This window comes from Fusarium mangiferae (genome assembly GCF_900044065.1).
Source record: "Fusarium mangiferae strain MRC7560 genome assembly, contig: FMAN_scaffold018, whole genome shotgun sequence".
Taxonomy (NCBI): Eukaryota; Fungi; Ascomycota; class Sordariomycetes; order Hypocreales; family Nectriaceae; genus Fusarium; species Fusarium mangiferae.
This window is the reverse complement of record NW_024573938.1, coordinates 338,216-352,844: the sequence shown is the minus strand read 5'-3', so window position 1 is coordinate 352,844 and position 14,629 is coordinate 338,216. Positions and strand designations below refer to the sequence as shown.

General features: G+C 48.5%; 5 protein-coding genes across 5 annotated transcripts; 2 read left to right on the top strand and 3 right to left on the bottom strand.

Moving 5' to 3' along the window:
• Positions 1 to 1,780: 1,780 nt before the first annotated feature.
• On the bottom strand, positions 1,781 to 2,812 carry FMAN_11900 (uncharacterized protein; the record flags this gene model as incomplete). The annotated part of the gene is made up of 3 exons (XM_041824624.1): positions 1,781 to 1,966; positions 2,015 to 2,077; positions 2,126 to 2,812. 3 exons carry the CDS (start codon positions 2,810 to 2,812, stop codon positions 1,781 to 1,783), a joined length of 936 nt encoding a protein of 311 aa, XP_041690085.1.
• A 477-nt stretch (positions 2,813 to 3,289) lies between these two features.
• Positions 3,290 to 7,318, top strand: FMAN_11899 (uncharacterized protein; the record flags this gene model as incomplete). Its single annotated transcript, XM_041824622.1, has 1 exon — positions 3,290 to 7,318. One exon carries the CDS (start codon positions 3,290 to 3,292, stop codon positions 7,316 to 7,318), a length of 4,029 nt encoding a protein of 1,342 aa, XP_041690084.1.
• Positions 7,319 to 9,200: 1,882 nt separating this feature from the next.
• Positions 9,201 to 10,078, bottom strand: FMAN_11898 (putative metalloprotease MEP1; the record flags this gene model as incomplete). The annotated part of the gene is made up of 2 exons (XM_041824621.1): positions 9,201 to 9,273; positions 9,324 to 10,078. The coding sequence occupies 2 exons, from the start codon at positions 10,076 to 10,078 to the stop codon at positions 9,201 to 9,203; spliced, it is 828 nt and encodes a 275-aa protein (XP_041690083.1).
• Positions 10,079 to 11,394: 1,316 nt separating this feature from the next.
• FMAN_11897 (uncharacterized protein) lies at positions 11,395 to 12,287 on the bottom strand (the record flags this gene model as incomplete). Its single annotated transcript, XM_041824620.1, has 3 exons — positions 11,395 to 11,582; positions 11,636 to 11,989; positions 12,035 to 12,287. 3 exons carry the CDS (start codon positions 12,285 to 12,287, stop codon positions 11,395 to 11,397), a joined length of 795 nt encoding a protein of 264 aa, XP_041690082.1.
• Positions 12,288 to 13,419: 1,132 nt separating this feature from the next.
• On the top strand, positions 13,420 to 14,364 carry FMAN_11896 (related to AAC-rich mRNA clone AAC11 protein; the record flags this gene model as incomplete). Its single annotated transcript, XM_041824619.1, has 3 exons — positions 13,420 to 13,512; positions 13,561 to 13,632; positions 13,681 to 14,364. The coding sequence occupies 3 exons, from the start codon at positions 13,420 to 13,422 to the stop codon at positions 14,362 to 14,364; spliced, it is 849 nt and encodes a 282-aa protein (XP_041690081.1).
• Between the last annotated feature and the right edge of the window lie 265 nt (positions 14,365 to 14,629).

Genomic DNA, 14,629 nt, shown 5'->3' with positions numbered 1-14,629 from the left:
TGCCAAGAGTTGCGGGCCCACAGATAAAATATCCGTATGATGATTAAAGGCACAACCTAACTTGGCGACGTCTCAATTTGGCTGGGACCTTTGCACTCCTTCCTTTTCTAAAACGTCACTTTGGGTGACATTTTGCTTCGATGTATTTTTGGATAGGTTGTTCGGATACGACGGTCTGGCATTTGGCAGATTGAAACATACCGTCTATAATTCTAGACTTTATGGGCTGCTCCAAAGTGGGAGGACGCGAGTCTTATACCAGAAGTGATGGGGAACAGCTGGATAAGATATTCTACAAGACTCAGTTCCCTTCAGTCTGTTTTCATTGACATCACAATGTTGACTTCACAGACAACCCACAAAGCCTGTCAGGAAAACTGTCGTATGATTCGGCAACCCTACAAGGCTGTGTCAGAAAAGGGAACATAGCCACGTGCACCGCACCATCAACCGCCGTTCCTGAGGTCGGTTTCACGGGGAATAAGATGGTGATACTGTCTGCACCTAACCTGTGTCTCTTATCCTCCTTGATTGGTCGCCCTCTAATCGAGATGTCGACTGCCAAGCCTTCCGTTCGGCACTCATATCCGCGAACTCAATCTCACATAAGCCGGAGAGTTAATCTTAGCTAAGTCGGGAGAGGCGCTCGTAGTCGGTTAAATGGAACCTCGTTCTACCTCTTATGCACATCAAAGGGACAGAGAACGTCCGTTTTGGTTGTGAGAACAATCCATGCAATGTGTCATTACTCTCTCAGGAAGCAAACTGTTAATTTCCTACAGCCAGTAGAACAAAGACCTATCTGACCAAGTATACTTTCCGTCCTCTAACAGACCCTTCTTTCTCTTTTCCTGATCCGCATGACGAACTAGTCAAGGAATGTAGCTGTTGACTTCCTTCATGGGCGTCATGTCCTATATCTCGACTCCAACTCTACAAATAACAAGCAGAAATATAACCTCAGTGCCTCACGAATCCACCTCCACCCTCCCATTGAGCTTCGGCTCTTCATCCCCTCCCTCATCAATGAAGATCTCGCGAAGCCTTTTCTTCGAAATCTGAGGGAAGTAATACACTCTCGTCCTTGCCCCCCTCGTCAACTTCTCAATCTGCCCCGCAATCGTACCAAATTCCTCACGCCTATGTCCCGCATGAACTAGGTTCTCTCGGCTGGATTAAGCTCTCAGCCACAGGTCGCATGAACATCAGAGTCTATATGTTCCTGCCACAGCGGATCGTCTCGTCTAATACAAGTCCCGAGATCTTTCCACGATGTCATGACGATATAGTTCGCGCACGAGCTCTCTGACCGGATGATGTTGACGGCGTAGTCAGTTGAACACCCGCCGCAGGACCATATGCGTCCTTCAAGAGCGCTGTCTAGTCTGGCTCTTGCTTGGAAAGTCAACCAGCAGTCTCCCTTGTGCGTCCATAGACACTCTCGTAGTTGTTCGCCGGGTAGGTCAAACTCTTGTAGGCCTGAGTGGCGGAATGACAGTGCAAAACGCCCAATCCCCAACGTTGAACCTTATTTGTTCACAAAAGTATATATCCCCATGACAGCTTTACCAGAAGTGCAGTGATCTACCATTGGCTGTGATTTGATGTATACGTTTGGCTTAAAAGCGAGGACTGGACGGCATGAGCTGTATTACTGAACTCCTGACCTCATCAATACTCACAAGTAAAATAGGGTCCAAAAATGAGATCACAAGGCCAGTTTCCATATAATGATAAATAATTATTAGGAAGCTCTATCTCAGTCATCACACAGCTAGGTCTACTCCCATGCGTCTTCTTCATCGTCGTCCTGGTGCACTGCATCTTGTTCATCTTTCTCAGTCTGGTCTTCATACCGTACCTCAAAAGTCCCATCGCTCAAGTCATCCTCAAATATGGTCAGAGATTCGGACGTTGTACGACCCTCTCCTCGGAATTTCCCGGGGGCGTTCTTCTTCTCTGTCAACTACCGTGATTTAGCTTTTGACTCTCACAGTTCAGATTGGTGACTCACTCCACGAATGGGAACCCATGTAAATCTGATGCCATGGAAGAAGACAACATGGCCTTTGTCGTTCTGTACTTGTTAGACGGTCAACAGACAAGAAGTGACATAAAAGCTTACATCGTCACTCTGGGTGCTTATCCATCCTTCTGCACTCCCTCCGTGTAGATAGCTTCCCTTTGGAGCCACTTCGCCAAACTCAAGAGCTGTTGTGCTAAACCCAACATCAACGCTTTTATCCTTGGAGTTCCAGCAATTTACAGATGCATTCTCTGCTGTCCATGTGGAAGTGATGATCCACAAGCCGTTATCTCTGACCTCAGGGTACGATTTCACTATGCTTTTCGCGTTCTGCTTCATCCACTGAAGAAGTGGCTCTTTATGATAGTACCGCTCATGAACAACAGGACCACTGGTGAGAAGAACAGCGCCTTGATTCCTATCTGCCTGGAATCGAAAGCAAGCGGAAACATCAAAGGGTAGTGCTGCTGCTGCCAGCATGGGTATTGCCCCAAGGCCGACGCTGAGATCGATGGCGCGACCTCTTGTCTCGTTGCCCAGTTTTGGTCCCCATGTTTGTTTCTGAGACGGCGCCCGCTTCAATGTTGTGCCATCGATGGATGACAGCCCAGACGGTAAGCTCGGCGACGATGTGATGTTTCCGATGGGATTCCAGGCCCCAGTCGAGTCAAAATATCCGATGAATCCGGGCTCGAACTGACTCGAGGGAATCGGAAGATACAGTGCAGTGCCGAAAGGATGTGCCCGCATGAGCTCGGCATACTTGAGATCTAAAGCCTTGCCCATTATTTCTAATGTTCTGGGAGATTTTGTTGCATGACAGAGGGGTATTAGGTCTGATCTTATCTTGGGTCAACTGACCAAGCAGGCAGCACAAATACCTCGTATCTCAGGACCCGATTTAGCCGATGTGGCGCTAATAGCGTGCCAATATTTATGCACGCAGTGTTACACTGCGCTGCAGCTTGTGATACTGTACCCTATCAGCTGGTCGCATTCATTCGCTAATCAAGGGAAGAATAAACCCGTCAATTTGCAGTTGAAAAGGACGCAAATCGTCCTAGAATCGTTCCAATCTTTTTGTCTCCAGGGGCCAATGTTTCAAATCTCTTGCATAGGTACATTAGCACGAAAACCCCGCATCAGAGTCCAGTGATCACGTCGCTTGCTGCTGTTCCTAGTGCTTGCTCAAATCGGCTTTCCCCTCTTTTCCTGTCACTAAGTAAATTACTATACAATTGCCGGCTTCTCACGACATTCAATATGGCGTCAGATATCACGAGTCAACTAGAACATGCAGCAGCATTGATTGCATCTCAAAAACAAGATGAGGAGCTCATTCCGGACGGTCAGTTCTGCCGTAATAAAGACTTTCTAAACGACGTGGATCCCGAAACATGCAAGTATATCTATGCTGTCATGCTTTCGGATCGCTCCGAGAGAGCAAAGCAATTCTCCATGGCAAGTGAAGAAGTCTTAATGACGAGAGGTGTCGGCAACAATACGTCTGGCCTGAAGGATGCCGCTCTCTTGGGCGCTCTGGCTGTTTTCAACGTTCTTAAAAGCGAGCCTATGAGAGGGGTCGTTGTCAGCATGTTTGGGAGAGTTCTGCGGAGACAATGGGAGGTTGCAACGCCGGATGATGAGCCAGAGGCTCTGGATCGGGCCGTGGAATATCTCAGAAAGGCTGTTGACTTTGGGCCGCGGGATCATTCCAACCGAGCATTGCATCTGGACGACCTCGGCGATATTCTGACACAAAGGTATAAGGTTACCCACGGAGAGGTCGATTTTGACGATGCGAATGCGGCTTTCCACGAAGCTTTGGCGACGCCTTTCCCAGGGAAACCGATCTTCTATCTTGGCTTGGCAAAGCTGCAGCAGGAAAGAGCCTTGTTTCAGGAAGAAGACAAGGAAAGATTACTTCGTGAGAGTATGGCCACTCTCCAGCTTGCCGAAGACTCAGTCCCAAGTCAGTTCGACTCGACGCCTTTCAGATACACCATTGCAGATATCCATCGTGCTCGCGCAGCGTGTTTCGTTCACTTATACGACCTGAACCAGGATATCGAGAACCTCAGGAAGGCAAAGGCGTCTCTCAACAGAGGACTCGCAGTCTCGGAAGAAAAGCGTCCGAAAGATCGATTCAACTGTCTCATCAACTTGGCATCGTTACAGCAGAAGCTCAATGAGGAAGAGAACACACGAGATCCTTCTGCTGAGATTGGTTATTTGAGACAAGCCCTCCGGGTCCATCCAAACTCCACAGAGGCACTGGAGGAGTTGGCGAATGCACTGGGTGAAAGGGCTGAACAGAATAACCACCGGGAAACGCAAGTCGAAGCAGACAAGCTTATCGAGCGGATGAATGAGCTACAGATCATTGATCCATCTCCAAAAACACCGGCACGACTGATCAGAGACGCAGGTGCTCATGAAGAACAATTCAGCAAAACCGGGCTTTTCTCGGAAATTGACCGGGCTGTTAAATGCCTCCAAGATGCCCTCGACCACCCAGACTTACAAGGCCATCAGCAGATCAACTGCTATCAACAACTCGCCATAGCACTTCTCCTCAGATTCGAAGCCAATGGGAATAAAGATGATCTCCGTAACGCATGTCAGGCAAATCTCGATGTCTTGCCTTTTCTCAACGACCTCGATGACCCTATGAAAGCTCGATGTTTGAGAGCTTCAGGGAGGGCGGCTTTTGTGTCGGCTCAGATTCCAGGACAAGAGCAGTTCATCGATGGTGCTTTAACGGCACTGATTGCAGCGAAGGGACTGACATCTCGGACGAATGCCTTTTATCTTACTGTCGCGAATGATATCGGCAACGCTTACGTTGTCAAATGTCAATGCACCGGCGACTTCAAGTATCTTTCTCAGGCAGCTGAAGCATATCAGGACGGTCTCGATGCCTCGAAGGAGCAGGGGTCTACAAGTGGCGCTATGGATATCATGTTGACTCATGGTTTGGGGAACACGGCTATGTATCAGTTCAAATTCTCTGGAAGGCTGGAAGACATCAACATAGCGATCAAGGCCTTTGAAAGTTGTCTGGACTCAACTGGGCCTACCGAAGTTCGGGCCGGCTCCCGGACGAGAAGTCTCAGCCATGCTCTTCAGCTCAGGTACGACGATACCAACGATGTTAGAGATGTCATCAGAGCTGGCCAGATCGTGGAAAAGGTCCTGGGAACGAATTTGAATCTTCCCCCGGTCGAAATCTCGGCATTGCATAATATGCTCGGAACAGCGTATCTTCGTCAATATCACCGAGAGGAAGATCTGAGCCTTCTTGCTCAAGCTGAGACGAACTTCAATAAAGCTCTCTCTTGTGGATGCATGGACAAGTTTTACTTATTCTCCGCGCGGGTGAATCTGACACGTACGTTGCAGTACAGAGCTAGAAAGACACTCAGTCTACGAGACCTTCGGGATGCCCTCGTGAATTTCCAAGAGTGTATCTCGCTGGGCGGCATGGACGACATTAACCGTGGAGGCCTTCTCATCAATCAAGCAGAACTACTCATCGCAATCTGGAACGTCAGTCCCGCCCCGTTGAGTACCGTCGCTGCTGATGCATACCTAATAATGATGGCTCAATTCTCATCGGCGCCCGGCATCGCTCGTCATGCGCTCGCGTGGACGAAGGTCTATGCCTCCATGTTTGCGCATATTGTAGCAAAAGACTCGACAGCTGCAAGGAACTACATACGAGAGGCAGCTGAGGATCTCCCCTTTGCGGTATATGCTTGTACCACTCGGGCTGATCAGTTACGTCAAGCCAAGAAATTCCAAGCCGTACCGACACTTGCTCTCTGCTTTTCGCTTGCCGCTGGAGATTCAGTGGTTGAATCGCTACAGCTGTATGAGAGAAGCCGATGTGTCTTGTGGGAAGAGATTCTCAACAAGGGCGTAGATTCTGGGCTAGATCAGTTGAAGGAGCAGTTTCCAGATCTGGCAACTCGTTTCACTGAAGCGAGGTTGTCTGAGAAGGCCAAGGGCCAGCGCGCGGCTCGATTCGACCTTGATAAGAAGTTTCTCCAGAGTCAGACGGCTTTCAATAAGTCAACTTCGTTTCAGGAGCTGATAGCCGAGATCCGAGCAAAAGAAGGGTTCCAAGATTTTCTTAGGCTTCCACGCGAGGACTCGCACTTCTATGAACTTGCGGAGTCTGGTCCCATCGTCATAGTCGAAACGGAACCTCTGAGTGGTGGCTACGCTCTCATCATAACCACCACTGACATCCGGAAGATGTTACTTCCCAGATTCACTGTCGATGATATCAGGGAGCATAAAAAACTCTTTCGTGAGGCCATTAATATGTCGAGTGACGGAGATGATCAGGGCGGGGATCTTCTCCATTATCTACTCACATGGCTCTGGGACGTTGTAGCAGAACCCATTCTACTCAGTCTGGGGTATGATGGAGTTCCCAAAGATGGAAATTTGCCGAGGGTATGGTGGTTGACGACGAGTAGCATTAATGCTTGGCCCATTCATACGGCTGGAGATCATCGACGGGCAGTAGAGACGGGAGAGCGCTGCACGGTGCTCGATCGATGCGTTCCATCGTATACAAATACCCTTCGAGGTTTGTCATTCGTGAGGCATCGTGAGAAAGAGATCATGCAACATGGTGGACATCAGAAAGCGATGCTGGTCAAGATGGAGACAACAGATCACCTTGCGCCGCTTCAATATGCCTCAAGCGAGATCGAAGCTATCGACACCATTCTTACTCGCGGAGGATACGAGGCCGTAGTTCATGACCGTCCAGTCCGAAAGGAGGCACTCGTGGGTCTATTGAACTCGCAGGTCGCACATTTCGCCTGCCACGGGGAAGTCGACAACTTAAACCCAGCACGTAGCGGTCTTCTCCTACGGGACTGGTACACCCAAGATGCAAATGGCGAGATCACAAGAGGAAACGTGCTCGACGTTCAAAGCATGATGTCAGCGCCAAAGAAGCTAAACTGCTCTCTCATCTATGTATCCGCCTGTGAAACAGCCATCACGGGTGATCCAATGCTTCCAGAGGAATCGATCCATCTTGCCGCTGGTTTCCAAATGGCGGGTGTACCCTGTGTAGTGGCTAGTCTGTGGAAGGCAGAAGATGAGACATGTGGTCTTGTCTCCAAGGTTTTTTATGCGGATTTACTGAAAGGAGGGACGGGTGTCACGGGGGATCGATCTGCGAGGGCGTTGAGACAAGCTGTTTTGGAACAGCGGCAAGCTGGTGTTGATCCGAGATTTTGGGCGACTTGGGTTAATTACGGTCCTTGAAAATTAGTTCAAGTAGAGTCTGATTGTTATCTGATGCGTCAGCTACCAGGTTGACCAACTCAAAGTAGCACCCTCAAAAGCATATTTCGGGCAGCATGCCAAAACACATCACGGTCCAAGATACGCCGAAACACCATCATATGATCGATGTGTCAACATAGGCATACCCTAGTTTGATTTAATCTTTTATTGTTTTTTATCACACTTTATACGAATAGATGGCCACGTTCCGTCTTCATTGTCGGCTGCTCATGGTTATCAGTAACTATCATCATCTCGAAAAGCATCAGGCTAGCAGGCAAGATTCAATCAACGCCACTCAAGCAGAGTTTAGAGAGGCTGGATAGTTTGTACTTCACGTGTCTAGGGCTGAAAACCTGCTCATGCTACGTGTCCCTCATCAGGCCTAACTTTTATTCTAATATTCGCTACCCATTTGTTACTTGTATCATTCTCCTCCCCTCACACTAACAGCAATGGTTCTCTCATCAAGACAGCCACCTGTCATGGAAAATGGTGTACCACGGGTGCAATCATCAACTTTCGCCTCTCGACAGCGCCAAAGACAACTTCCGACCACAGGAGTCCCAGCTCCGGCGGCACCGCCTCGTCCACCGTCACCAACTGCGACATCGGTTATAGCCACGATTCCACTTGCAGTTCTGTCACTACTCCTACCTTTCCTCCTCTTGCTCTTTCTCATGTCTCACCTCATCCTCTTCATACTGCTGTACCTCCTGCTATCGATCCAGCTCCAGCTTTGACTCGATTGACATTCGCTACGGTCCCTCAATGTTGTCTGATCGAGGACGCAGAAAAAGTGCATTTCTCGTTGTTTGGAGGAGGTGCCTCTGAGGCTGAACTAAGTTCTTATATCTTTATATTAGAGCTGTTTAGACATCGCATCACATCTGAGCCCTGCCTCCTGTTTTCTGCTCTCCGGCCATTTTTTTTGAACAAAAATAAATACAGCGCAACAGTCACGTGGCCAGTCCCATGCGCAGGCCTCGACCAACGCTTCACGACATCGCCAGGCCCAACGCATTGTCCGGATCCCTCCCCCGCCGACTCGCGTCCCGCCTGCACCACCTGCCGTTGGTGTACAGACCAACAACGCCATCTCACGTTCCCCACCAGCCACTGTCCCACCCGCTCCCCAAGCCACTGCTCAAGCCACCGTCCCCCAGCCCCAAGCACCATCACCATCTCCCCCGAGTTCACCAAGTGTGAACACTGTCCCCAACCAACCCTGATCACTGGAAAGTTCGCAAGCTGCGGTGCTTGACAGCCTGGACCAGCTTCTTCAAGTGTGCCAGAGTGGGCAGGCCACTCAAGCCAGTACCTCCTTGAGCTTGAGAAGATGAATGGGTTTTGTGAGGGAATCTCTCGGCTTCGGAACTAGCTGGAATCCTCGCTGCTAGGCTTAGAATAACTATACTAAACTTGGTCAAAGCTTTGAGTAAGTGGACTAAATTTAGCATGAGTTTTAGAGTAGCTACACTAAGCTCATCTAAAGTGGGGATTCTATATGTGTATTGCAATCTCGCGACGGCTTTCATACCTGGGTTATAACAGCGCTTTTGCCTACATATGCAGCCAAATAAATGAGTTCGGGATTGGCCGAAGTTTCAAAGAATTTCACGGCGACTACCGAAGGAACCGTGGTTTCACTATACCCCGTACGGGGTCTACAATTGACTAAAACCTGTGAAACGTTCCAGATCAACTCATCTCTTCATGTCTAAACTCATACTCGCTATCCAGATAACACCAATACAGTCATGCCCACCAACTTGCAAACTCCACATCGCTCCCATGCAGAAATATGTACAAACATTTATATACATGTCTTGTCATCTCATCTCATCTCATAATCGCAAATCTACTTGCGGTAAGTGGTCCAAGCACTGTGCATGCGGGTCTTCTGACCAGGGGTAAACTCCTCGTAGCAAACACTGGAATAAGTATTAGTAATTGTATCAGTCAACGTTTCGAAATAACTTACTCGTCGGAGTAATCCATAAAGTTGTGGATGGGGTCATCACCAGCCTGGTTAGGGCAGCTATCCCGTCGAGCAGGGCATCCACTGGTTTGGCTAGCCTGAGCAGGGGTATCGCTAACCAGATCTCCACCAGTGCAACCATCCTGGAAAGTATGGAAGAGGTTGAACCAATGACCGACCTCGTGAACGGCAGTTCCACCGAGGTTATAAGGAGCCATTGAACCTCCGGGGACGGTCTCAGCGACAATGACGCAACCGTCGCGGATGAAGGTTGAAGATCCAGTTGACACATTAGGCTCAGGGAAGAAGCAGTATCCAAGAGCATCAAGGCCATCAAGCTTGGCAACGTCAGTGAAGTACAAGTTGAGAGTCTTGTAATCACCTTGACGAAGCTGTCTCTTCATAGCAACCTCGCCATTTCCAGCAGCCCAGTTAGAGTTGGTGGTGAAAGTGGTATCGATGAGGTTAAAGGTAACATCATGAGGACCGTAAGCATCGTTCAAGGCCTTGAGCTGCGCTTGGAGCTTAGCCTTGGTGATGTACTTTGAGGAGGATGAAGACACAACGTGGAAGTAGGTGTCAACGGTGATAGAGGTAGCTGCGACTTTGGAGACGGACTCGATCTTCTTGAGGTTCTGAGCGTGCTGGACTTGCTCGGGGGTAGGGTCTGCGATGGCACAGCGAGGAGGAATGGCACGTCCGGCCAGACCAGCCAGGGCGTTGCCGAAGAAGAGAGCGAGAGCGAGCTTAGAAACCATTGTTGCGGTGATGAGTTGTGAAGAGATGGACGAAGATGAGGATATCGACTATAATCTATGCAACTACACTTGATATTTATAATTATATTCTCTTGTTCTCGGCAGCGATATACAGCGGGCATAATCTATCCATCTTACTATCTCATGGCGATCGTTTCCAATTATGCCATATCTCCGTTCATCCAGACCAAAGGTCCATCCCATCATAGCATAACTCGCCATCCTTATCTATGCCAATTCCCCATAAGAGCAACTACACAAGTTATTCCGTAAATTCGACCTGCCATATTGACTCATGAGTGGACAGCTTGCCGCGGTGCCTATTCCGTACCTATGCTAGTGTTCGGAAATGAACCCCTGGACCTTCTGTTAAAGGAAATGGCCGCCGTGGTAAATACGAGACAGCCGAACTTCGGACGCCAAGAGACCTTCCCGTCTTGGAAGGATCTTCTGCCGACGCACGGGCTTGATCTGGGCGGGTCAATCCCCTGTAAGCTTAAAATGAAGCATTATGGTATGGTTAACTACCGGAGCTTGAGAACTTTTGCTAAGCTTAGGCTAAAGTGATCACATTATCTTGATAGATTGTGGAGGTGATGTTGGGGTTCAAGCCGATGCCGGCTTGGCGAGTGAATTGGGCCATTTCGGGTCAACGGATTGTGTCTATTGAGATGTGCATTGTCTCAGAGTGATCGAGTCATTAGTGAAAATTGTTAACGCGTAAGAACCAAGTGACATTGCTCAGAGCTGCCAAGGGACCTTCTGAAGAAAAGAAAAAGAGATGATAGGGACTCTAGATACTGCATTCAATATTATTTAATGCGTAAACTTAGTTTTTTACGCCAGATAGAGTTTTTTGTTATTTAAATCTATCTCTGTAGGGTAATGTTGAAGATCTTATCGGCCCCATCTTATCTTATCACCATCAGATCCCAATTAGACGGTCCAATTAAAATGCATGCACGGCTAAGCTTGAATGAGCACTCTGCAGGGACTTTTTCATCTGACGTTATCAGCTTGCATGCCCAGTTTCATTCTGTGAATAATTGACAGCTGAGATATAAACTCCCCACATCCTTTCAGCCAGTCAGAAGTCATCATTTATAAGTCGGAAGTTTGTCGCAACTCTTATCAATACTACTTCTGGTAGGCATAACGCTTGATCACATGAAAAGCCGATGTCATAAATCTACTGCAGTTGAAGGCCTGCGCAGCCAGGTAAGAGTGGATGAAGATCGAGATTAATGGCTCATTGTCTACCGCCAGGGTTCTATAGTTGGTTTTATATTTCTATCTAAATGGTTACCACGATGTGTTCAATCCTCATCCCCAAATACAACAGCATGCTCAAAAGCCCAATCTCGAATGGCATCAAAATTGCGACATGTATGCAGCGTGCTGAAATCAGGCCAGTGATCATCATAGCCATCGTAATACTTGAATGCGAAAACACCAGTGTCGCTCTGGCACATTATGTTGTTTCGCAGAATCTCGATGCAGTGATCTACAAATCAGATTAGGATTTATCAAGCAACCGACCCAAAAAGTTCGACTTACCTAGATGTCCTCTCAAGTCTTCAGGCTCAACCTCAATATCGCCACCCATCTTGGAGTAGTAATCCCGGTAGGTGTCTTGGCGAAGCAAGTTCAGACAGTGAAGTTGATGGAAGACTTGGATTCCAACGCGATAGCCCTTATGCCCTGTCTTGGGATCCTTGACCTTGAGGGATTTGGGGTCGAGACCCAATTTGTCAAGCTCAGCTTTTGAAATCATTTGATCACCGACGTCGTATGTGACATGGTTCCACGCTTTGTCAACTTCGGGCCCATATCCGACGAACTCGGACATCTCGAGGGCTGGAGTAATATTGTATCGGACCGTATGGAAGTCTGCAACACTTTCTGCCGGAGCTATTCTTGTCAATAAAGGCCAGAAAAGGGCCGTGACATACTCACAGTAAGGAAAGTTTGGCTGATTGCAAACGCCACTTTGTAAAGGGCTGGCGCGAAGCAGTAATGAAAGAGCGAAGAACGCCAATGAAAAAGAGAGTAAGACGCCGTGACAAATCCATATCAAGATTGGATGTGCGCCTGGCTGTGAGATGAATGGCGAGATGTTGGTGTAGATGGGTAAAGGTGATAAGAGAGCATTCTTCTCATAAGTTTGCTGCTCCTCATCTTCAGGGACTGGACGATACTTTGAACCCATTGTTGTAAAAAATGATTAACTGAACCTCGAAAAAGCTAGAGAAAATGACTGGCCTGCAGTGACAGAATGAACGTCGACCTCCAGGGCGATGAGGGAAAAAGAATAAGTGCGACAAGTTTTGAAGCAATGATGTATATATCACTGTTCAAGAACCTGATTCTATAATTGGTCTTCTTTAACTTGGCGTTTGGGTTCGACAGTGAGCGGGTAATCGGCTCCCAATAACAATTCTTCAAACGCCAAGACGAAACGTGAAATGGTTCGTGCGACAACAGAATACTACTTGAAGTCATCCAGACCGCCCACTTAAAACAATGTTCCAGCTTCACGGGTTTGACAGGTCTCGAATCAGGAATAGTAAACCATTAGTCACCGAGAATTATAGGCTCAGACAATATCTGTAACAGGGGTGAGTGATATTTTCAGGCAACGTGAGGCACTATACGTCGTAGCCGTCAGGGGTCGTGTTTTCTAGACCAATCATGTGAAACCATCGAAACTTGTTTGAGTTTTACTTCCACCAATCACGCGCCACCATCGACTTTGGCATGTCACTTCGCGTTTTCGCGTTTAAGCAAACAACGACCAGAGCCTTGGGTTTCGGCCGAGGCTGGAGTTTCATGATTGGCCGCTCTAACCGTCCCTACACCTTGACCTCAAAGTTGCCTAGCGGGAGGCCGACGCGCGAGTATCAAGGAGAAAGCGCCCTTTTTCGTATACGGCGTTGTTGACTCAACAGGGCGGCAATGTCGGCATCATGTCCAAGATGTCTTCAAACGCTATCGGTCTTGTCTTGGCGCTTGCGTTTGACGATTCTCTGAGCTTGGAGAGATCGAGGGGGCAACGATCTATTCTAAGACGGAAAGAATCTGGGGTTATCATCTCAAGTTAGGCTTAACATTGCCTAAGTCAAGAAGTATAAGAAGCTTAGCATCTTCAGCTCCAATCTTAATTCTTCAACCAACTCACATTTCCTTCTTCAATCATCTGAGCTTAGCTTTGCTTGACGCAAACGTCTTTCTCTTCTCATCAACTTTCAAGGCTAGTCCTACTTTTATTCTACATCACTCTCATTTTACCTGCCGGTCAGAAAAACCACTTCTACACCTTTTTTCATCACTTCCAAGTCAAGATGTATTTCTCCAACGTTGTCGTCACTGTCCTCGCCGCTCAGGCCTTCTCGCAAGACAGCCGAGTTTCTCGCTCTAGCTTTGGACAAGTTGCTGTAAGTTACTCACCATGGTCATAATACTTTCAAGCTAACGTGAACAAGGCTTTGATGGCTGCTGCAGCTCTTCCCGCAGACGCTCTCGCTCTCCCCATCTTCAGCGCTGAGAAACGCGAGGTTAGTCATATTTATGTATATTGGTAGGCCTTCATCTAACAAGCATAGCCTCATCACCAAGGCGGACAGAACAACAACAACCAGGCCCAGGGCCAAAATAACAACCAGGCTCAGGGCAACCAGAACAACAACCAGGCTCAGGGTCAAAATGCCAACAACAATGCCAATGCTGGCGCTAATGCCAACGCCAATGGATGCAACGCCAACAACAAGCGAGATGAGGAGCTTGTAGCTCGTCACCATCAGGGCAACCAGGGAGGCAACGCCCAGAGTAATGCTAACGGCAACGCCAATGGAAATGCCAATGGCAACGGAGCTGCTGCTGCTGCCAACGGCTGCAACAACAACAACGCCGCTGCCAACAACAACAACAACGCCGCTGCCAACAACAACAACAATGCCGCTGCCAACAACGGTAACGCCAATGGCAACAACAACAACAAGCGTGACGAGGAACTCGTAGCCCGTCACCACCAGGGAGCAAAGGGCAAGGGCAGGAACGGCAAGAACAACAAGCGTGAGGAGCTCGTCGCTCGCCACCATCAGGGAGCTCAAGGTGGCAACAAGGCCAACGCCGCCGGTGCCAACCGCAATGGCAACAACCGCAACCAAGCCGCTGCCGCAGCAACTGGCAACAACGCCCAGGCCAACAACTGCAAGCGAGATCTCGAGACTCGTCACCACCAAGGCGGCCAGAACAAGCAAAACGCTCAGGCCGCTGGTTGCAACTAAGATATAATGCACTGTATAAAGTCTCTTGTAGGCTTGGACAAAAAGCGGCAAGGCATGTAATGGCTGGGGTGAAGGGGAGAGATTATGTCTTGGCTTGGAGTGATGGGGTGCTGGAAGTAATGGGCTGGCCCATGGATTCTGGTAATTAGAGTGCTTGTTAGAATAATAAGACTAGAGAGTTCGGTTCAACTTTGTTGCGAGACCCATTGGTGAATTACCTGATGCATGGTCGGAAGGTCTTCTAAGTCTCTACCTGATTTACCTA